This window comes from Onychostruthus taczanowskii, unplaced genomic scaffold (assembly GCF_017590055.1).
Source record: "Onychostruthus taczanowskii isolate IOZ18803 unplaced genomic scaffold, ASM1759005v1 scaffold107, whole genome shotgun sequence".
Lineage (NCBI taxonomy): Eukaryota > Metazoa > Chordata > Aves > Passeriformes > Passeridae > Onychostruthus > Onychostruthus taczanowskii.
In genome coordinates, this window is record NW_024497297.1 from 7,111 (window position 1) to 28,111 (window position 21,001).

The 21,001-nt window shown below is 57.8% G+C and overlaps 3 protein-coding genes across 7 annotated transcripts in view; all 3 read left to right on the plus strand.

Moving 5' to 3' along the window:
* The first annotated feature begins 239 nt into the window (after positions 1-239).
* On the plus strand, positions 240-2,674 carry LOC121343150 (protocadherin gamma-A7-like). The gene has a single exon (XM_041418085.1). The coding sequence runs from the start codon at positions 413-415 to the stop codon at positions 2,672-2,674; it is 2,262 nt and encodes a 753-aa protein (XP_041274019.1). The 5' UTR covers positions 240-412.
* Positions 2,675-6,039: 3,365 nt separating this feature from the next.
* Positions 6,040-21,001, plus strand: part of LOC121343346 (protocadherin gamma-B4-like) — a 44,103-nt gene continuing 29,141 nt past the window's right edge. For 2 of the 5 annotated variants that reach the window (XM_041418410.1, XM_041418420.1), the window contains exon 1: positions 6,040-8,791. In XM_041418410.1, coding sequence (XP_041274344.1) covers positions 6,341-8,791 — 2,451 coding nt within the window. In that variant the 5' untranslated portion in view covers positions 6,040-6,340. Of the gene's footprint in view, positions 8,792-11,640; positions 14,429-21,001 lie in introns of those variants that run through there. The other 3 variants (XM_041418445.1, XM_041418429.1, XM_041418454.1) reach the window with 3 other exon arrangements.
* The window catches only part of LOC121342827 (protocadherin-16-like), a 5,902-nt gene continuing 3,350 nt past the window's right edge, over positions 18,450-21,001 (plus strand). The window contains exon 1 of the mRNA XM_041417536.1: positions 18,450-20,930. Within this exon, the coding sequence (XP_041273470.1) occupies positions 18,465-20,930 (2,466 nt within the window). The 5' untranslated portion in view covers positions 18,450-18,464. The remainder of the gene's footprint in view (positions 20,931-21,001) is intronic.

Sequence of the window (21,001 nt, forward strand, 5' to 3'; positions counted from 1 at the left end):
CCCTGGAGGATGAAGGCAGAGATCGGCTGGAGAAATGCGGAGGCAGGAGATCGGCGCTGGACGAAAAGCGAAGTCTCCGTGGCGCCTGTCCCCTGTACGGAGCAAGGCAGAGCGGGCAGCGCTCGGTGCCTGCAGTGCCGGGCGGAGGCTGCGGGCGCCGCTGTTGACCGAGAGGAGCGGGAGGAAGCTCGGAGCGCTGCAGCCCCGCCCGCTGCGGACCCGCTCGCTCGCTCGGGGTCTGGCTCGGCCGCCGGGAGGTCTGCGAGCGTATCCGCGGTGCAGAGCGGTTCTATAGCAAGACGGAGGAGCCGGTGGCTGAAATACCGTGCAGAAGCTGAGAGCAGAGTCGGAGCCGGATCTGTCTGGTTTGGTAGCGAGGAGCTGCAAGCGGTGTACCGGTGCCGCGGCGGAGATGTGCGCGGCGGGGAGGCGCCGGGGCCGGCGGCAGCGAGCTCTGCTCTGCGCCGTCCTGCTGGCGGCGTGGCAGGCGGCGTGGGGGCAGCTGCGCTACTCGGTGCCCGAGGAGATGCCCAAGGGCTCCTTCGTGGGCGACGTGGCCAAGGACCTGGGGCTGCAGCTGCCGGAGATCCGAGACCGCCGTATTCATATCTTAGACAAAGGTAGGACGCAGTATTTCGCTCTGCACGGGAAGACGGGACATTTAGTGACGGCGGAGAGGATCGACAGAGAACAGCTTTGCCGGCTGGTGGAGAAATGCGTGCTGCGCTGTGAGCTGATAGTGGAGGGACAGATGCAGGTATACCGAATAGAAGTGGAAATCACAGATATTAACGACAACGCGCCCAGCTTCAAGGAAACAGAGCTGGAAGAAAGAATGGACGGCGGCGATCCGGCACGGACGGGCACGGCTCGGATCCGCGTGACGGTGCTGGACGCGAACGACAACGCGCCCGTGTTCAGCCAGGCCGAGTACACGGTGCGTGTGCCCGAGGACGTGCCCGTGGGCTCTGCACTTGTTTCTGTAACCGCCACCGACGCTGATGAGGGGCTGTACGGACAGGTTAAATACTCTTTGAAGAAAGTATCCGACCTGGCATCGAATATCTTCCATCTGGACTCTGAGAGTGGAGCGATCACTCTGTTGGAAAGCCTGGACTTCGAAGAAGGCAACTACTATGAGCTGGAGGTGCAGGCAAGGGACGGAGGACAGCTTTTTGACACTACCAAAGTCACGATCACCGTGACAGACAAAAACGATAATGCGCCGGAGATTTCGGTGAGGTCTGCACTAAGTGAGATCTCTGAGGACACCCCTTTGGGGACGACGGTCGCCCTACTGCATGTGCAGGACCGGGACTCGGGGGCGAATGGCGAGGTGCGCTGCTCGATCGACGAGGGTATCCCGTTCCGCCTAGAGAAGTCATTCGATAATTACTACAGCGTGGTGACAGCGAGAGAGCTGGACCGGGAGCAGGTGTCGGAGTACAACGTGACGGTGCGGGCGGCCGACGGCGGGTCGCCGGCGCTGCAGAGCAGCGCGGTGCTGGCGCTGCGGGTGCTGGACGTGAACGACAACGCGCCGGTGTTCGCGGAGGAGCGCTACAGCGCGCGGCTGGCGGAGAACAACGCGGCGGGCGCGCTGGTGCTGACGGTGCGCGCCACGGACGCGGACTGGGGGCAGAACGCGCGCGTGCGCTACCGGCTGGCGGAGGGGCGGGTGCGGGGCGCGCCGCTGTCGTCGTACGTGTCGGTGCAGGCGGAGACGGGCGCGCTGTACGCGCTGCGCTCCTTCGACTACGAGCAGCTGCGCGAGCTGCAGCTGTGGGTGCGGGCGGAGGACGGCGGCGCGCCGGCGCTGAGCAGCAACGTGTCGGTGCGGCTGCTGATCGTGGACGAGAACGACAACGCGCCGCAGGTGCTGTACCCGCCGCCGGGCGCGGCGGCGGGCTCGGGCGCGGCGTGGTCGGGCGTGGAGCTGGCGCCGCGCCGGTCGGAGGCCGGCGCGCTGGTGGCCAAGGTGGTGGCGGTGGACGCGGACGCGGGGCAGAACGCGTGGCTGTCCTACGAGCTGGCCAAGGCCACGGAGCCGGGGCTGTTCCGCGTGGGGCTGCACAGCGGCGAGGTGCGCACGGCGCGCTCGCCGCTGGCCCGCGACGCGGCGCGCCAGAGCCTGGTGGTGCTGGTCAAGGACCACGGGCGGCCGGCGCTCTCGGCCACGGCCACGCTCAGCGTGGTGCTGGCCGAGAGCGTGGCCGAGCTGCTGGCCGAGCTGGGCAGCGCGGCCGACGAGGCGGCGGCGCCGGGCGAGCCGGCCGCCGGCCTGACGCGCTGGCTCGTGCTGGCCGTGGCCGCCGTGTCGTGCCTCTTCGTGGCCTTCCTGCTGCTGCTGCTGGCGCTGCGCCTGCGCCGCTGGCACCGCCAGCAGCTGCTGCCGTCCGACAGCGGCGCCTTGCGCGGCGTGCCCGTGTCGCACTTCGTGGGCATCGACGGCGTGCGCGCCTTCCTGCAGTCCTACTCGCACGACGTGTCGCTCACGGCCGACTCGCGCAAGAGCCAGCTGCGCTTCTCGGCCGCCAGCTGCTGCGACACCCTCCCGGCCCGGCCGCCGCCCGACGAGCCCGCGCCGCTGCTCGGGGACGAGGACCCGGCCGCCGCCCTGCCCGCGTCTTCTGCCCCTCCCTCGGTGAGTTTCTCTGATCACTTTCGTCCGTGACGCTTCCTCCTGCTGCTTCCATTATGCCCCTGGTGTCTCTGACCTGAGTGGGGAAATATTCTGACAAGTAAGCCATAGCCCCGGTGGGAGATGTGCTCGTGCTCCTTGCTGCCGGGTGGTGGACCTAGGAGTCGGATCTCAGTGTTGCACTTAATGAGGTTTTTAGGAGAAATCAAGCTCTTCTCTACTGGAGATTCTGTGATTGGGAGCTTTTGTATTTGTGAGTGCAGGTTCTTTAATTCCCGTCATCTCGCCAGTATTCGGTCTGCTCTTCTATTGTATTGCTTGGTAAAGAAGTGGAAGGTGGCATTGTTGTCAGTATCAGCTGTGTTCTCGACAGCACACTTGGTTGAGGTAGCGTGAGAGAACATTTTGCTCCCGTCTAGAAATTTGAAGTTCGCGATAGTATTTTTTGTTTTGTATGCAATCTTTTTTTTCTTTCTTTCTTCCCCACCTCTCCGCATCTTTATTTGCATTATTTGCTCGTGAATATGGTACCCCCTCGTCTTATATTTTTAGATTATTTATTATAATTTAAAACAGAGTATGAACTACACTTAGTATTGATTTTTAACTGCAGCACTTTTCTCTAGTCTGTGTTTGGTCTACTTAATTATCACTCTCTCCATATTCCTTTTATGTAAATAGTATTTAGGATATATGTAAGCCATTGTTTGAATTTGAACGTGGACCCATATTTGCCTGCTTTGTTTTGTGTTTGTTACATTGCTGAGTTTTGAAAGGGCCTCATTGAGTGTTCCTCATCCAGTAATTGCAGCAATGTCAAATTTTTGTAGCATTCTGTTTTTTCCAGGCATTTTTTGAGTTTGCTTGCGGGAATTTCTTTGGTTGAGTAAATAGTGTGCTTCATGCTTGGGAATCAGTAGAGATGGTGGAAGAGTAGCACAATTACTTTTTGCTAATATTGTAAATCTGAATTATATATGTTAACACTGGTTTTTCACCTTGGGCGTCATCACTGTGCTCCTGCAAAGATGGAGCTGAAGAACTGGATGTTCCCAGACAGAAGGTTCAGATTAGAGGTCATAAGCCTCTTGCTATGCCTTCAAACTACGGGTAATATCTAGAAATTAGAGTGTATTGTGGAGATTTCTGCTGAGATGTGTTACAGGTGGCACGGCATGGCAAGGAAAGTCGAGATAAGCTTGTGTGAATGGTTGTTCGTTTGTGCTTTTTACATCACCTTAAGTCTTCTTTTGTGTTGTTCTCTCTCGTGTAGCAGCACTGGACCTTTCCATGCCAAGTGTTTAAAGTCGATGCAATGTAGGAGGAAGAGTGCTGTGTATATTCTTAATGCATCACTGGTTATATATGTTGTTTATGCTTTCTGTGGTCCTTAGCAGCCGGTGAGCACAATCCAGAGTTACTGCACCTGGAATGATTTTGTGAGAATTACCTGATTGTTCATGAGAAGCGTCTGCAAAACCAAAATTTATTTCTGAAGGATTGTTGCTGTTCTATGGACAATTTTTTTCTATTTTACTCTTTGCCATTGTGCCTTTTTCAGAGAGATGGTGCTGTAGCCGAGGGTGCAGCGACAGCAGGTCCTAATGTGCCAAAGTTCATTTGCCAATGCTCATTTCTCGATCACAGCATTGCTCACACGTTTGGACTCTTAGACATGCACAGGTATTTTCATTGTGAACTGTTTATTGGTTGAAGGTTTTTCCAAAAATCAGTCATCTGGTTTTGTATTTATTGTAGTTGTCATACAACCCAGAGTGTTCACTTAATGCTAATTATTTGAAAGCTTGAAAGCAGTGTCTAATTTATGTAATACAACAAAGAGTGAGGAAGGGTGAGATTCTACTTAAAATACTTTCTCAGTATTCTTCTGAAGCCAGAGTGTGGCTGCTTCTTGTTGCAGAGGAAGAGCCTGTTGTCACAGCAATGCTGAGGCCGAGTGATCATTTCCTAATAACTGCTACAGCAGAAGAAGAGATAAAACCTGAGTCTTGTAGTTTCTGTCTTTGTTTCTTCTGAGACAGTGGCAAGAGTGGCATAACTGGGAACTGAGTTATCACCAGGACATTGTGAATGAGCACAGTAACAATTCAGGGAGTTATTTATTGAGCAATAGGAGTGTTAGTAAAATCTGCTGTACCTGTAGTTTCCCAAAACTTGGTTTGGGTAGCGCTTGGAATGGTTCAGCTGATGATAACATGCCCTGCTTTCTACAAGTCATGAAACAAGAGCTGTTGGCTTGTGGAGAGTTTTGTATTTCTTGTTTTCCTTTGGTTGTTGCAGAGAGGTGGTGTCAGCACAAACAGGCACCGAGGAGGATCAAGTGTTTTTTTCATAGGCGTTGCTCTCAAGAGTGTTTCATCATTTCTGTTTTCAGACCATCCCACGCTGGGAGCATTCAGTGTTTTATCATGGCAAAGGACATGTCAGGGTGTTTCAGCTGCAGCAAACTGCCTTCTCTAGTTGTGCCCTTGTGAGATTCCTTCTTCTGACTGTTTTCTTTTTTTTTTTTTTTTTTTTTTTTTTTTTTTTTTTTTTTTTTTGGGTTGTTTTTTTTTATCGCGAAGTCTCTGTCCTGGAAAAGTACCTGACATGTCATGTATGCCTCAGGTATCACCAAAGAGGAGTATTAACCCTCATTTTTACAATTCTCAGAGTAAAAAATTCAGCACGCTGGTAACTGAAGTATCCTGGGAGCATAAATACATTTTTCAGTCTGTCCCCGTTCTTAGATCTACGTACTTAAGCTGTTCACTGAAAAAGCTTTTTGAAAAAATGATTTACCAGGTCATTCTTCCCAGTTCTAGGACAAGAAACTTGGTAATTTCCATGATTTGTAAAACTGGGAACATGAAAGGATAATGCTGTTCTAGAGAATAAGACTTGCCATTTATCCCCAGTCACAGTTACAGTGAGAGGGATATAAAATAAAAGGAATATAAACAAGAATCTCCAGAAAGATGTTGCTTCTGGTGCTCCTTTTCTACAAAAAGCTTCGCTTCCCAAGTATTTTGTAGACGTTGCTTCACAGAGATGGTAGAAATTAAATAAAAGATCTGGGTAAAGAGAGCCCACAGCAGCAATAGAAGGGATAGAAATCTGCAAGGCATTTTATGCACACTGTACCTGCTGGTACTTACCTGTACTCACCTGTGATCCCTTGTACGAAGTCTGCGTGATCCTCCACTATTCCACTACACGTTCCCAAGCCAGGCTCTGCGTTTTTGATTCTGAACACAGCTTCTCTGTTCCCCTTTCAGCGAGTATGAAAAAACTCGCCAAGTTGAACTCCGACTCGCGCTTTTCGGTAGCTGATGGAGGTGAGCGGCCAACGGTGCGGCCCGGGGCGAGACCGCGCTGGCGCGGCCCTCCGGCGGCTGCAGTGGCGCGGCGGCGCCTCCGGGTGTCGCTGTTGGCCGCCGCCGAGCGGCGCTGGAGCCGCCGCCGCCGCCGCCGCAGCGTCCTGCCCCCGCAGGCTGCTCGCTCGCCCGGCGCCGGCCACAGCGGCAGCGGCACCGCCAGCAGCAGCAGCAGCAGCGGCGGCGGCGGAGAGAGGCGGAGAGCGGCGGCGCGCCGAGCTCGCTGCGTTTGAGCGGTCTCTGTTGTCGCCGGCGAGAGCGGCTGGAAGGGAGGCAGGGCAGCGGCAGGAGGCAGGAGCGCGGCGAGCGCTGCGGGCAGAGAATGGCGGTGAGGCGGCGGCAGAGGCGCGGGCCGGGCGGCGGGCGAGCGCTGCTGGCCGCGGTGCTGCTGTGCGTGTGGGGCCGGGCGGCGGCCGAGCGGGTCCGCTACGCCATCCCCGAGGAGCTGGGCAGAGGCTCGCTCGTGGGGCCGCTGGCGCGGGACCTGGGGCTCAGCGCGGACGAGCTGCCGGCGCGCAAGCTGCGGCTGAGCGAGGAGAAGCAATACTTCACGGTGAACGAGGAGAACGGGAACCTGTACGTGAATGAGAGGCTGGACCGGGAGGAGATGTGCGGCGAGTCGGCGACCTGCTCGGTCAGCTTCGAGGCGCTGGTGCACAACCCGTTCAATGTCTTCCACATCCAAGTGGACATCCAGGACGTGAATGACAACGCGCCTCGCTTTCTTAAGGATAACATCCATTTTGAAATTATTGAATCTACACCTCCTGGCGCCCGATTTGCCGTGGGTGTGGCGGAGGACGCGGATGTGGGCAGTAATTCACTGCAGAGCTACGTGCTGGAGGCCAACGGGTTTTTCGCGGTGGAGGTGAAGGAGAGCCAGGACGGCAGCAAGTTCGCGGAGCTGGTGCTGCGCCGCGCGCTGGATCGAGAGAGCGAGAATAGTCTGCGTCTGCTGCTGACTGCGCTGGACGGCGGAGACCCGCCCCGGACTGGCACCGCCCAGCTCTGGATCAACGTCACCGACGCCAATGACAACCCACCCGTGTTCGCGCAGGATCGGTACCGCGTCAGCCTGCGCGAGGACACGCCTCCGGGATCAACGGTGCTGAACATCTCTGCCTCCGATGCGGATGCCGGCAATAACGCCCAAATCACCTACGGCTTCGGGAAAATGCCGGCAAAGGTGCTTCAGAAGTTCACGGTGGATGCCGAGAGCGGGACGATCACGCTGCAGGAGACACTGGACTTCGAGGACACGCGAGGCTACGCGCTCCTTGTGGAGGCGAGGGACGGTGGCGGATTGGTGGCGCACTGCAAGGTGGAGGTGGAGGTGCTGGACGTCAATGACAACGCGCCCGAGATCACGTTACTCTCGGTGTCGAATCCGCTGCCCGAGGACGCGCCAGTAGAGGCGGTGGTGGCTCTCATGTACGTGAGCGATCCCGACTCGGGCGAGAACGGTCAGGTGTCGTGCGAGCTGTCGGGAGAGGCGCCGCTGTCGATCGTGGCGTCGTCGGGCGGCTCGTACAAGGTGGTGACGACGGGACCGCTGGACCGCGAGCAGGCGTCCGAGCACCGCGTGACGGTGGTGGCCCGGGACCGGGGCAGGCCGGCGCTGTGGAGCAGCACGGAGCTGGTGCTGGAGGTGTCGGACGTGAACGACAACGCACCGGTGTTCGAGGAGGCGGCGTACAGCGCGTACGTGGCGGAGAACAACGCGGCGGGCGCGCTGGTGCTGCGCGTGCAGGCGCGGGACGCGGACGCGGGCGCCAACGGGCGCGTGAGCTACTGGCTGGCGGGCGGCAGCGCGGGCGCGGCGGGCGCGGCGCCGCTCGTGTCGGTGGAGGCGCGGAGCGGCGCGCTGTACGCGCAGCGCTCCCTGGACTACGAGCAGCTGCGCGAGTTCACGGTGGCCGTGCGGGCGCAGGACGGCGGCTCGCCGGCGCGCAGCTCCACGGCCACGGTGCGCGTCTTCGTGCTGGACCGCAACGACAACGCGCCCCGGGTGCTGTGGCCGGCAGCGGCGGGAGGCGGAGCCGCGGCGGCGGCGGGAGAGGCTCCGGGAGCGGCGGCGACTCCTTTCGAGGTGGTTCCGCGTTCGGCCGAGGCCGGGTACCTGGTGGCCAAGGTGGTGGCGGTGGACGCGGACGCGGGGCGCAACGCGTGGCTGTCCTACGAGCTGGTGCCGGCGTCGGAGCCGGCGCTGTTCCGCGTGGGGCTGCACAGCGGCGAGGTGCGCACGGCGCGCGCCGTGTCCGAGCGGGACGCGGCCAAGCAGCGCGTGGTGGCCGTGGTGAAGGACCACGGGCAGCCGGCGCTCTCGGCCACGGCCACGCTGCACGTGGTGCTGGCCGAGAGCTTGCAGGAGGCGCTGCCGGAGCTGAGCGACAGAGACGCTGTGTCCCACCTGACGTCTGATCTGAACCTCATTCTTGTTGTGTCGCTCTCCGTGGTGTCCTTATTATTTGTTTCCACGGTAATTTTTGTTTTTTTCTTTAAATGTCGACAGTCCAGGAGCCCTCCCATATTTATAACTTCTGATAAGGAACTGTATTCCACCTTGGGTTCAAAAGCACCGTACAACTACTGTAGCAGCACGCTACCCTTGCCCTATTCCTACGAGGTGTGTTTAGCTTCCGAGTCGGGGCAGAAGGACTTCACGTTCCTGAGACCAGGGGCGGTAGCCTTGTCTGCTGCTCTACTGTCCGCTGATCCCGGCTCAGGCACTCGTTCTGAGAAGGACCCTCCTAGCCCTGGGAGCTCGGCGCAGGTGAGCTTCTGTCCTACGGTCCCTCTCTGTGAATTTTTGTGAATCTTTTTTTCCTCTGTTCTGCTGTGGGTGATCAGTGGGGAACCGGCAGATCTGAACGTTCCTGCTCACTAGCTCAGGGCGTGGGGGTGTTCTTGAGATCTTGACTCATCCTTCTGACCTGCCAAGTCTTTTTCGCAAATTGCTGATTTTCCGCGAGAAGCGACGCAAATGTTGTCATACTTCTGTCTGTTCTGGAGAAGGACAGACAACTGCGAGTTGCACAGAGCTGGGGTGGTGAGATGGACTCGGGGTGGAGCGGGAACGTAAAAGTATCGTGGATCCTGAAGCTGAGACAAGCTTTTCGCCTAGGTCTAGTGACCACTAATTGTCTCAACCACATTTGAACGCTTTCATGTGATAATGATGTGTGATCCATCGCGGAGTGTTTACTCAGTCGGGGCTGCTACGCTGGAATTCTCTCCTTTTCTGGCAAGCTCGGTTCTTAAGCGCAGCACCCCTTTGACAGAAGGTGTTGTGTACACCTGTAACTCAACTTTCCCCCTCCTTTTGTAGAGTCGGAGCTGATGCTTCAGTGCAGCTGCAATCCTGGCATCGAGTAGAAGGAGCTTTTTTGTTCCCCGCTGCCACCGGCTTCCCTGTTGGAATGGAGTCGGGGAAAATGCCGATGTGAGCGGCGCATGCTGGGATTTGGCTTGAACCTGTCCCTGGAGGAATTCCAATTCCTGGTGCAGGGGAAGGAGTCTTCCCCCTTAGCTGTTGTGCTTTTTCACTCCTCTCCCTCAAAGTGGCGCTTTCAGGAGCTCTGAAGCGTCATCTGCAATATTCAGGCTTCCCATCAAGGTGCAGGAGATGTAATGTCTGCAGATTAATCGATATACGGTAGATGGAAATGTTCTGTCTTTCACGCCTTTCCTACAATCTCTCTTTACTCATCTCTCCGCTGCTTGGTCATCCCACTACTGCTGGGATTAAACGGAGAAGGTACTCTGGTACGGGTGGTGTGTGCACTCATACATAGGGAGGGAAATTACTTGAGAACTGTTGTCCCCACGTTGAGAAATCGCGTGTAGGAAAAACCTAAAATGGGCAGTGATTGGAAAAAGAATTCAGAACTTACAGTGGTTGTAAAAAGGGTTCAGAGTTTATTTCAGAGAAATAAGTCGCTGAAGACTATTTCAAGATTTGGGTCAAAGAGAGCTGTGGATTTTCTTGGTTTTAGATTATATGTAAGAAAGAAAGAAAATTGGGATTTGGTTTTCTATGAGAAAAGAAGTGCTTTGGGAACGTTAGATGACTCATATTGGATTTTATTTTTGTGAAACCCTATCACATGTGAACGTTATGTGAACTTTTATCACATTCTGTGGACAGGTGATAAGAATGATAAATAGCGCTAATAAACTTTATCTTTTGGCAACGATTAATCAGGAGAAAAGGAAATAGCTGAGCATGTAGATAGGACAGATTGCGCCGACTCTTTGATATTGCCGACTCTTCATGTAAGTGCAGAACTACTGCGTCTCTGGGTGGATCCCCTGTGCTCACGGCAGCTTTTAGGATTCTGCCGGGCGAGGACAAGCAGAGTCGAGATTCCTCTCGCTCTGGCGAATGTCTCTGTCCAGCGCTGGTGTGGGTGGCTTGCAGCCCCTACGAGCTCAGCCCCCACAATTAGCGGGGTGACAACCCCGCAAGTTTCCGAGCCAGTTCTGCAAGGCTTTGAGATCCCCCATAAGCGAATGAACGCGTGGGCGCTGATTTCCAGTCCGGTTTTTGCCTTCCTTATCAGTGTCGGTTGTGGGATGACACCTGGACGCTGTGTCACAGCTGGGTTTTCACAGGGTTCCTGACGCTCCCTTACCAAGCATCCTCGTCCCCTTTTCATTACCCCGTGACAGCCGAGCGGCTCTGCGGGTGACAGACAACGAATTTCGGTGATTTTATATGTTCGTAAAAATTCGGAAAAGTCGGAAAACCCGACGTAGCACGAGTTGTTGATGACAGCAACAACAACCCAACGGCAGGTTTTTGACCAGGCACTGCCGGTGCTGTGACCTGCCAGGCTGTTGGTGCGCGGGAACGGGATCCGTTCTCGCTCCGGTGAGCCTGCACCACAGGTCGCAGAGCTTGATTGCCCCGAGTCTGGCTGGTGGAACAAAGTACCGGGGAGCAACGTGGGAGATGACGAGAGTAGGAGAGCATATTAAACTGAGATTTCTGCGGTTTGTAGGGGAAGACGCCTGCTGGGATGGTGGTGGCAGTGGGGATCCCGCAGGAGAGGGGATGCTTCTGAAAATGCAGCGGCGGGAGCCGCCCCGCGGCGAGACCCTGTGTTGCGGCCGGAGGAGCTGCTCATAACACGGCAGCACGACATCAATGTCGCTTTGCCGGCCACGCTGCTTTGGTGGCGTACCGAGCAGCGACGTCCAGACGCCTTGAAAGGGGCTTTCTCCCCGTAAGGGGCTGGTCGAGCACTTGGGTGGGAGGACCGGCATCCTGAAGGTCCTGAGAAACACTGGGAGCTGGCGCGTCGTGTCGGTCCTGGCTCTCCCTGGCACCCTGCGTACCCCGGAGGACCCTCCCCACTCATCCTTCCGCCCTATCCACCTCCCTTTCTTACTCCCGCTGCCTCATTCCAGCGAGGTGTTCCCGGGATTCACACATCCCAAACACCCCACGTCTCCGTATCGCCCCTTTTGGCGTCACTCTGCCGACTTTTACAGCCTCTTGTCCGCACACGCAGTCTCTTTGCCCGATCTACCCTGCCTCTGCCAGCGCTCCCCGCGCCTGGCTGTTTCTGTAGCGGGGTTTCTCGCAGGGCTGTCTCTCCCTTCAGGTCCTGCCCGCTGGAGCCCCGCTGCCCTCGGGCCGAGGTCGCCGCGCTCCCGGCGGCGGGGCTCGGCGGCGGCGCGGCTCGGGCGCCCTGCGCTCTGTGCAGTTATTGGCCGGGACTCTGAGTGCCGCTGTCGGCCAATGATGGAGCGGGGGGGAACCGGCGGCCCGGCCCCGCTCGGAGCCGGGATGAGGCGCAGACGGTCTCAGAGAGACTCTGCGAGTGAGTCACCGCCGAGCCCGCCGAGCAATGCCCGGCTCCCCGCCGCCGCCGCCGCTTCCCGGGGCCGCTGGGCAGCGGCATGACGGGGCGAGCTGAGAGTTTCTAGCCGGGGCGGGGGGGCGAAGCGGAGAGCGCGGCCGTCCTGTGCGATGAACGGCGTTGCTGTGAGGAGCCGCGGGGTGACGACGGGGCAGGTACTGAGCCTCTTGCTTTTGTTCGGCGTTTCCGACTGGGTTTCCGCCGCGATTCGCTATGCGATCCCCGAGGAGGCGCGGAGAGGCTCCGCGGTGGGGAACGTGGTAGCCGACCTGGCGCTGGACCTCGGGCGGCTGCCGGGGCGCCGATTGCGGGTGGTGTCCGGCGGCAACAAGAAGTACTTCGGGGTGGATCTGACGAGCGGGGCGCTGCTGGTGAACGAGAGGATAGACCGGGAGGAGCTTTGCGGCGCGCTGTCTCCCTGCTCCCTCGGCTTTGAGATCGTGGTGGAAAACCCGCTCGAGCTGTACAGCGGCACCGTAGAGATCCAGGACATCAATGACAACGACCCGGTTTTTCCCAGCGGCCAGGCGAGGCTGGAAATCAGTGAGTCGGTGGCTGCCGGAGCGCGCTTCCCGCTAGAGAGCGCGCAAGATCCCGATGTGGGAATTAACTCTTTGCAGACCTACCAGCTCAGCGCCAACCCGAACTTTGCGCTCGACGTGCAGACGAGAGTGGATGGCAGCAAGTACGCGGAACTGGTGTTAGAGAACGAGCTGGACAGGGAGGAGCAAAGGGAGCTGAATTTGGTGTTAACTGCGCTGGATGGAGGCAGCCCGCCACGGTCGGCCCAGGTGCAGATCCACATTGACGTTGTAGATGCCAACGATAATGCCCCGGTCTTCAACCAGTCCACCTACAAGGCGAGTGTAAGGGAGAACACGCCCAGCGGTACCCTGGTCGCCAGGATCAGTGCGTACGACCTGGATGATGGGCCCAATGGAGACATCATCTACTCCTTCAGCAGCCACACCCCCGCCAAGGTACGAGAACTTTTTGCTCTGGACTCAGCCACAGGGGAGTTGAGGGTCAAGGGACAGCTGGACTATGAGGAAACAAAGTTGTATGAGATTTACTTACAGGCTAAAGACAAAGGAGCCGTTCCTGGTGTGGCTCATTGCAAAGTGCTGGTGGAAGTCGTGGATGTGAATGACAATGCTCCAGAGGTGACAGTGACTTCTGTCTACAGCCCTGTCCCTGAAGATGCAGCCCCAGGGACGGTCGTAGCTCTGCTGAGTGTAACAGACTTGGACTCCCATGACAATGGCCTGGTGAACTGTTTTATTTCCCCTGGGATCCCGTTCATGCTCAGCTCCTCCCTCAAAAATTACTACACATTGAAAACAGAAGGAGCTCTGGACCGGGAAAAGGCAGCAGAGTATAACATCACTATCACAGCCAAGGACTCGGGCTCACCACCCTTGTCTGCAGTAAAACACATCCTGGTGCAGGTGTCAGATGTCAATGACAACGCTCCCAGGTCATCCCAGGACTCCTATGATGTCTACGTTCTGGAGAACAACATGCCCGGTATCCCCATCCTTAACGTGAGTGCCACAGATCCGGACCTTGGGCGCAATGCCCACCTCTCCTATACCCTTTTGCAGGGTGACACCACTTTTGGCCACCTCTTCTCCATCAACCGGGAGAATGGCACCCTCTACCTGCTCACCTCCCTGGACCATGAGGACCAGGTGGAGTTCAACATGATGGTGCAGATCCAGGACGGCGGCTTTCCGCCTCTGGCCACTAATGTCTCAGTCAGTGTGTTTGTCACTGACCTCAATGACAATGCCCCAACGGTGCTGTACCCTCACCCCAACACCACCACCACCTACACCGATGTAGTGGCACCAGGCACTCCTGCTGGCCACATGGTCACCAAGGTGGTGGCGGTGGATGCGGATGCAGGGTACAATGCCTGGATCTCCTATACCCTGTTGCAGGCCACTGACCCCAGTCTCTTCTCGGTTGGGCTGCACAACGGGGAGATCTTCACGGCCCGCCAGCTCCGTGAGGATGACGCTCCTGAGCACACCTTAGTCATCCTGCTGAAAGACCATGGGGAGCCTGTGCTGTCCACCAGTGCCACCATCTCCATCTCTGTGGCTGAGATGGTCAAGGAGGTGCTCACTGACCTCACTGATGTGGCACCTGCCAATGATCCCAGGAGACATGTGACTTTCTATCTCATCCTGGCTGTGATTTTGGTGTCAGCAGCCTTCTTCATTACCATGTTGTCCGTGGGCATCTTCAAGTGCTACAAGTGGAGGCAGTCAAGGGAGCTGTACAACAGCTCCAGGAGTACCACATACAGGACACCAGGGCCCTTCCACCACATTGATGCCGTGAGGGGTGGCTTCACGCCACCCAGCTTCTACCACCAGGTCTATCTCACCACAGACTCTCGCCAGAGTGATCTCCTATGCAAAAAGCCCTTCACTTCCAGCCCCCTGGGGAGCCGCCAGGGCACCATAAGGAATGGTGAGCCAGGGCTGTACCACCAGATTGTGGGCACTGCCAGCCGGCTCCCCACACCTGCTGAGGTAATGTAGCTCCCTCCTTGGCGTGTCCCAGCGCTGGGCAGAGCCATGGTTTGTTTGTGCCGTGCGCGTGTGGTTGCGTGTTGGGCTTGGGAGGGACATCCAGTCGTGCCACGCCCCTAAAGAGTTCAGCTACAGCTGAACAGGTGTTCTTTGGAGTCAAATGAGCCATCCTGAGGGCTGATGACTTTTGCACTGATGAGCAGGATCAAGTGTGTCAGTTTGCTCATGTTGACAGTTGTACGTCTTTTTGACGCAGTTTTGGGTACGCCTTGCATGAGTAACTGGTGGAGGCTGAGGTCAGCGTGAAACCACTTGTTAATCCTTGGCACGAAGTTTGTTGTTAATGGTATTTCCTTCCCTTTGCAAAAGGAGAGCCAAGGGGAACACTTGCACTGCGGGGGAGCGTAATCTCTGTGCGTCGTGACTTGGTGGGGCTGCAGAGCTGGTGTGCAGATGGGGCTGGGAGCTGGGGATCGGTGTGTTGCCTCTCACAGTGCAGCATGCCAAGCTGAAGGATGATGATGGTTCCTCTGACAGACTGTGGTCACAGAGCAGTCCCTTCTATCAGTGCCGTTCCTCATGTTTGACTCCTGAATGGTTCTGGTTTTATTTCCATGGAAGTTCTGTTCTGATGTTCACTTTGGGGGAGGGGGTGGGATGCCGGACTGCCCTCTTGCTTGCAGGGTTCTGCTGAGCTGGACTTTGGCTCTGAGCAGAGTGGTGAGTCCTCCTCTCAGATGTTGTTCAAAAACCCTATTACAAGCTCTGCATGATTCGTAATATGCTGTCTCTGGGTGATGTCTGATGTCCTGACTGCAGGCTGGAAGGCGTTTGCGCATGGCAGCAGCTTCTGTGCTTCTCCCCCGATGAGAATTCTGCTGCTTAATTAGAAAGCTTTCAATTACAGGAATGCTTAAATCTTCAGAGGTGAGGCCAGGTATTGGATCCAGTGGAGGGGGAGTGTGGATCTGGTGGATTTCCAAGGTCGTTGGTGCCAGTAATTTGTCCTTCCGGGGATGCAGTGGGTAGGAGTGACTGGTTCCTCAGAGCAGAAGGAAGTGAGGTGCAGCGGAAGCTGTTCATGGGTGTGAGGCTGTGTGTGCTGCCTGCTCACTGTGGCCAAATCACAGATGGAGGCAGAAACCTTTCAGAATTATTTTATGCCTTTTTATTTTTTCCCCTGCTTGCGTCACTGCTCAGACTCAGCTCTTCTGATTTGTGGCAGGTGAGAATGGCTGCAGCAGCTGCAGGAGCAAGTGTTCCTCTGCATTGTGTGGGCTGTGCTGTGGCTGGGGACAGGGATGTCCCCTCCACCTAAATGTCCCGATGCCTTTGGGGGTGAGGGCAATAAATTATTTGAGAGGGGGGGTGGCAGGCAGCAAGCCTGAGCCCCAGCCATGACTCCTTCCTACCCCCCAGTACAGCACTGGAAAGGCACTGGCAGTGAGAAATCAGCTGGGCTGGCTCTGGGCCCTGAACTTTCAGTCTCTGTGGTGACAATGGACTGTGTCAAGCCTGCAAATGCTTTACACCTCCTTGCTCTGTGGGACACAGCCAGCCTCCAAAAGGGATGCAGGGGGAAGGGTGCTGGCCCAGTCCCTAGCAGGTGGTGTGTCCTGCTATAGGGGATCCTACCCTGCAGGATCTCCAGTGATCCCTGGGTTGTCTGGCTTGGTGCCTTTTCACAGAGGCTGTGGTGCCTTTTCTCTGAGCCTGTAGAATAAGGAGCATCTCCTTCTCCATCCCAGACATCCCATACCCTTCCTGCCTTGTCCTACTGTCCCCATCCCAAGCTTTAACAGGCCCAAACAGCAGCAGGATCCCTGTGTAAAGCCCTTGCTCCAGGTCCTTGGTGCCCGAGCCATCTCAGAGCACTGAGTGATTTCTCTCAGGCTATGTGGGCTTTGCAGGGGCTTCTGCTGAGGCACTGCAGCAGCACCAAACCCATTCCCAGGGGTGCAGCACCCTGTATTGCCAGTGGAATGCTCTGTCACCCAGCTGTACTGTCTGGGGCTCAGCCTGGGATGGGGACAGGGCACATTCCAGAGCCAAGGTTACTGTGACAGCTTCCTGCTGGTGGCACCGTCAGGAGCCCTGGGGAAATGAGTATGGACAAGAAGGAATTGGTCTCTGTGTGCTGGGGAATCCCTTGTCCGGTGTTTTTCTGCATTGTCTCTTTAAGGACGCCTTCCCCCCTCCTCTGGAGCCGGCGGTAGGAGGGACCCGGGCAGTGTTCTCACCATTCATAAGGTTCCTCCCGGAGTCTCTCCCTGACTGGCAGCAGGGTGGTCCCGCCTCCCGGCTCTTAGAATAGGCAGGGAGGTGCTGCAGACGGGAGGGAGGACCCTGGACTGCAGCACCTTTACCGTCCCTGCTCTCGGCAGAAGGATGCTGTCCCCATCACCGTCCCCCTTGCCGGGCACGGGTGCCCTCAGCCTCTCCCACCTATTCCCCACGTCCCTCTGGTGCCCAGGTGGAGGGGGGGGGGGTCAGGCAGGATCCCAGGCAGGCACTGATCCCTGTCTGCCACACCACCGCAGACCCCAGCCCCAGGGTCTGTGTGCACCCAAGGGAGGGGCAGGGTGGCCTTCAGTGCACCAAGGACAGAAGGCAGACAGGGCTTACAAAAGCATGGAGTGACAGGACAAGCGGGAATGGTTTTAAACTGACAGAAGGTTTAGATTAGATAAGAGGTATAAAAATTCCTCCCTGTGAGGGTGGTGAGGCACTGGTACAGGCTGCTTAGAGAAGCTGTGGCTGCCGCATCCCTGGAGGTGTTCAAGGCTGGGCTGGATTGAACTCTGAGCAACCTGGTCTAGTGCAAGGTGTCCCTGCCCACGGCAGGAGGTCAGAATGAGATTATTTATAAGGTCCCTTCCAACCTGGGCTATTCTGTGACTCTGACCGCACAAGGCTTCTGCAGGGATGTGAACTGAGCTAAAAGTCTGCAGCTTGCCAATATCGTCTGTGACAGAGAGAGCAGGAAATTACTGTGCTCCCCCCTGCTTCTGCCCTCAGGAGACTGACTGCAAAGCTGTACCTGCCACTGAGTATCAGTGTGTGTGTCTGCCAGGTGGAAGGCTTGGGCTTCCTTCCTAGTCTGAGATCCTGACCTGGTGTGATCCTGTGGTGATCTAGTGGCTTTATTGTCTGACCCTGTGTGTTTGCAGTGATTTGGGTACTGTGAAGGCTAGCTAACCCCTTCCTTGCCCCAGGGTGAGGAAGTGGCTTCCAGTCAGGTGTGCATTGGGAGTAATTGTATTTTGGCTTTGAATGGCTCACCTGCCTTTGCTTTTGCACCTTCAGCCAGCCACTCCCAGGGTGGGCTGGCAGGGGTGGGTGTCCCCATCACAGTGCAAGGTCTGCTGGCCGGTGGTGGTACCGGTGGCAGTGATGCCTCACTCAGAGAGGCAATCATGGGGTGCAGGCAGCAGCCAAAGCAGTGGCTGAGGGGGAGAAGAGGGGTGAGAGAAGAGCCCCTGGCACCTCGGGGCTCTAACAAGCACCTTTTCATTGGGCATGAAAAGTCCTTTGGCTTGCGTTCATGACAGCTGCCCTTTGTCTGTGGGCATGATGTGAAGCCACCATTGTGGAGGGGGAGCACACAGGGAGGGCTTGTACCTTGCTTCCAGGCTGCCAGGACGTGCAGTTTCCCTGTGAACGCAAAGCGAGCTGTCGGAGCAAGTGAGTCAGGCTGGCAGAGGGGAGGCCGGGGGTGGCAGCCCCGCTGTTGCCGGCTCAGGCCCCTGCTTCCCGCACCTCCGGAGCCACTGCTGGCCGAGAGGGGATGGAGCTCTCGGCCAATTGGGCGCTGATCTGAAGCGAGGGGGGGAAATCTGCTTCTCCCCCACCCCCCCCCTCCCACCTCCGCGCTGGGGCTGTGATTCAGTTCCCCTCCCCCAGCCCACCCCCTCTGCTTGGAGGCTGACAGTTGGAGCCGCAGCCTGCCGGAGCCCCGGAGCTGTTTTCTAAGCCGTGCAAGAGAGACTCAGGGATTTATTCGCAGTTCCTCAGTGCCTGCTGTGTCCCGGGCCGGATGCGCACGGACATGGAGAGTGCCAGCCTCCAGCGACCCGCCTGGAAATGGCAAGTACTGAGTTTGTTTTTGCTCTGCGGCTGGGGCTGGGTCTCCGGGCAGATCCACTACTCGGTAGTTGAGGAGTCAGAGTTGGGAACCGTGGTGGGGAACGTGGCCCAGGACCTGGGCTTGAAGGTGGAGGAGCTGCCAGGTCGCAGGCTGCGCCTGGGCTCAGAGGAGAGCTTGCGCTACTTCGCCGTGCGCCTGGACAGCGGCGCGCTGGTGGTGAGCCAGTGGCTGGACCGCGAGCGTCTGTGCGGAGCAGCTGCCAGCTGTGTGCTGTCGGTGCAGGTGGTGACAGAGAACCCCCTGCAGCTCTTCCGCCTGGAAGTGGAGATCCTGGATCTGAATGACAACTCCCCGAGCTTCCCCACCGCTCACCGCACCCTGCGCATTGCCGAGTCTGCCACGGTGGCTGCACGCTTCCCTCTGGAGAGCGCGCAGGACCCCGACGTGGGCACTAATGCTGTGAGCTCCTACCGGCTGAGCCCCAACTCCCACTTCTCCCTGGATGTCAAGCAGCAGCCGGATGGCAAACTCTTCCCGGAGCTAGTGCTGGAGCGTGCCCTGGACCGGGAAGAGCAGCCAAAGGTGCAGCTGGTGCTGACGGCCGTGGACGGGGGAAGCCCAGCGCGCTCGGGCACGGCACAGATAACGGTCCAGGTCCTGGATGTCAATGACAATGCACCCGCCTTTGACCACACCACATACAGGGTGAAAGTCCCGGAGAACACACCTGTGGGGGCTGTGCTCCTCCAGGTCAATGCGTCTGACCCCGATGAGGGTCCCAATGGGGAGACACAGTACTCCTTCGGGGTTCACACCTCCGACTCAGTGCGGAGGCTCTTTGCCCTGGATCCCCGCTCCGGCGAGGTCCGGGTGAGCGGGGCCCTGGACTTTGAGGAATCGCGTTTCTATGAGATCTATGTGCGAGCCCACGATGGAGGGGTACCTGAGATGGAGGGCAATTGTGTGCTGCAGGTTCAAGTGGAGGATGCCAATGACAACCCCCCGGAGGTGCTGCTCACCTCCCTGTTGAATCCGGTGCCAGAAGACACCCCACCGGAGACTGTTGTGGGGCTCTTCAATGTACGGGACCGAGACTCGGGGGCCAATGGGGATGTGAGTTTGGAGATCTCCCCCGATGTGCCTTTTGCCATCAGGTCCCTTCAGAACCACTTCTCCCTGGTCACCCAGAAGAGCCTGGACCGAGAGTCTACCTCACAGTACGCAGTGGAGCTGATTGCCCAGGATGGTGGTTCTCCTGCCCTCACCACCACACTCACGCTGCTCCTCAATATATCTGATGTGAATGACAACCCCCCACGCTTCTCACAGCCCTCCTACGATGCCTTTCTCCAGGAGAACAACCCGCCTGGCTCCCTGCTGTGCACCGTCTCTGCCACAGATCCTGACGATGGGGTTAATTCCCGGCTTGTTTACTCCATAGAGAGTGGCCAAGTGCAGGATGCCCCCATCTCTTCCTTTGTCCACATCAACCCTGACAATGGAAATCTCTATGCTCAGCGCACCTTCGACTTCGAGCTGCTGCAAGTTCTGCCAGTGTCTGTGGTCGTGAGGGACTCGGGGTCCCCCCCTCTCTATGCCAATGTTACCGTCTACATCTTTGTGCTGGACCAGAATGACCACCCCCCCACCATCCTGCACCCTGCCAGTGACAGCGATGTGCCGGCACCCCAGAGGGTCCCACTGTCTGCCCCACCGGGCTACCTGGTGGCCAAGGTGACAGCAGTGGATGCAGATGCTGGGCACAATGCCTGGCTCTCGTACCGACTGTTGCCGCAGTCCACCGACCCCTCCTTGTTCCATGTGTCGCTGTACACCGGGGAGGTGCGGACGGCGCGGGCCTTCCAGGACAGCGACATGGCAGTGCAGCAGCTCGTTGTCCTGGTGACAGACAACGGTGACCCTCCGCTCTCCACCACTGCCACCATCACTGTGGCCCTGGAGGAGGCACCCCTGGAAGAAAGCTTCAAGCCTCAGGATTTCCTGGCTGGTGCCAAGGAGAAGCCGGACCTGACCTTCTACCTGATCATCGCTCTGGCAGCAATTAGCACAGTGGCACTGGCCACCGTCACCCTCCTGGCCGCCCGGTGCCTACGGCGCAGGGGCCGTGCCGCCGTCTCACCCTACTGCTGCTGCTGGCTCAGCGAGTCGCCCTCCCGGGACTTCTGCAAGCACTCCAGCCCCAAGCTCCAGCTCAGCTCCGACGGCACCCTTAAGTACATGGAGGTCACGCTGCGACCCACCGACTCCCCGTCCCAGTGCTACAGCACCTGCTTCTCCCCCGGCTCCGAGCGGAGCGACTTCACCTTCCTGCGGCCCTGCCCAACCCCCGCCACCCTGCCGAGGGAAAGCGGGGCTTTCCTGCCCGCCGCCGGCACGCTGCGGGACCGCGGCCAGGTGAGCGGCAATGCCGGGGCGGGTCCGGCGGTGCCGGGCGCTCCGACGGCGCGGTCCCCGCGGGGGGCGCG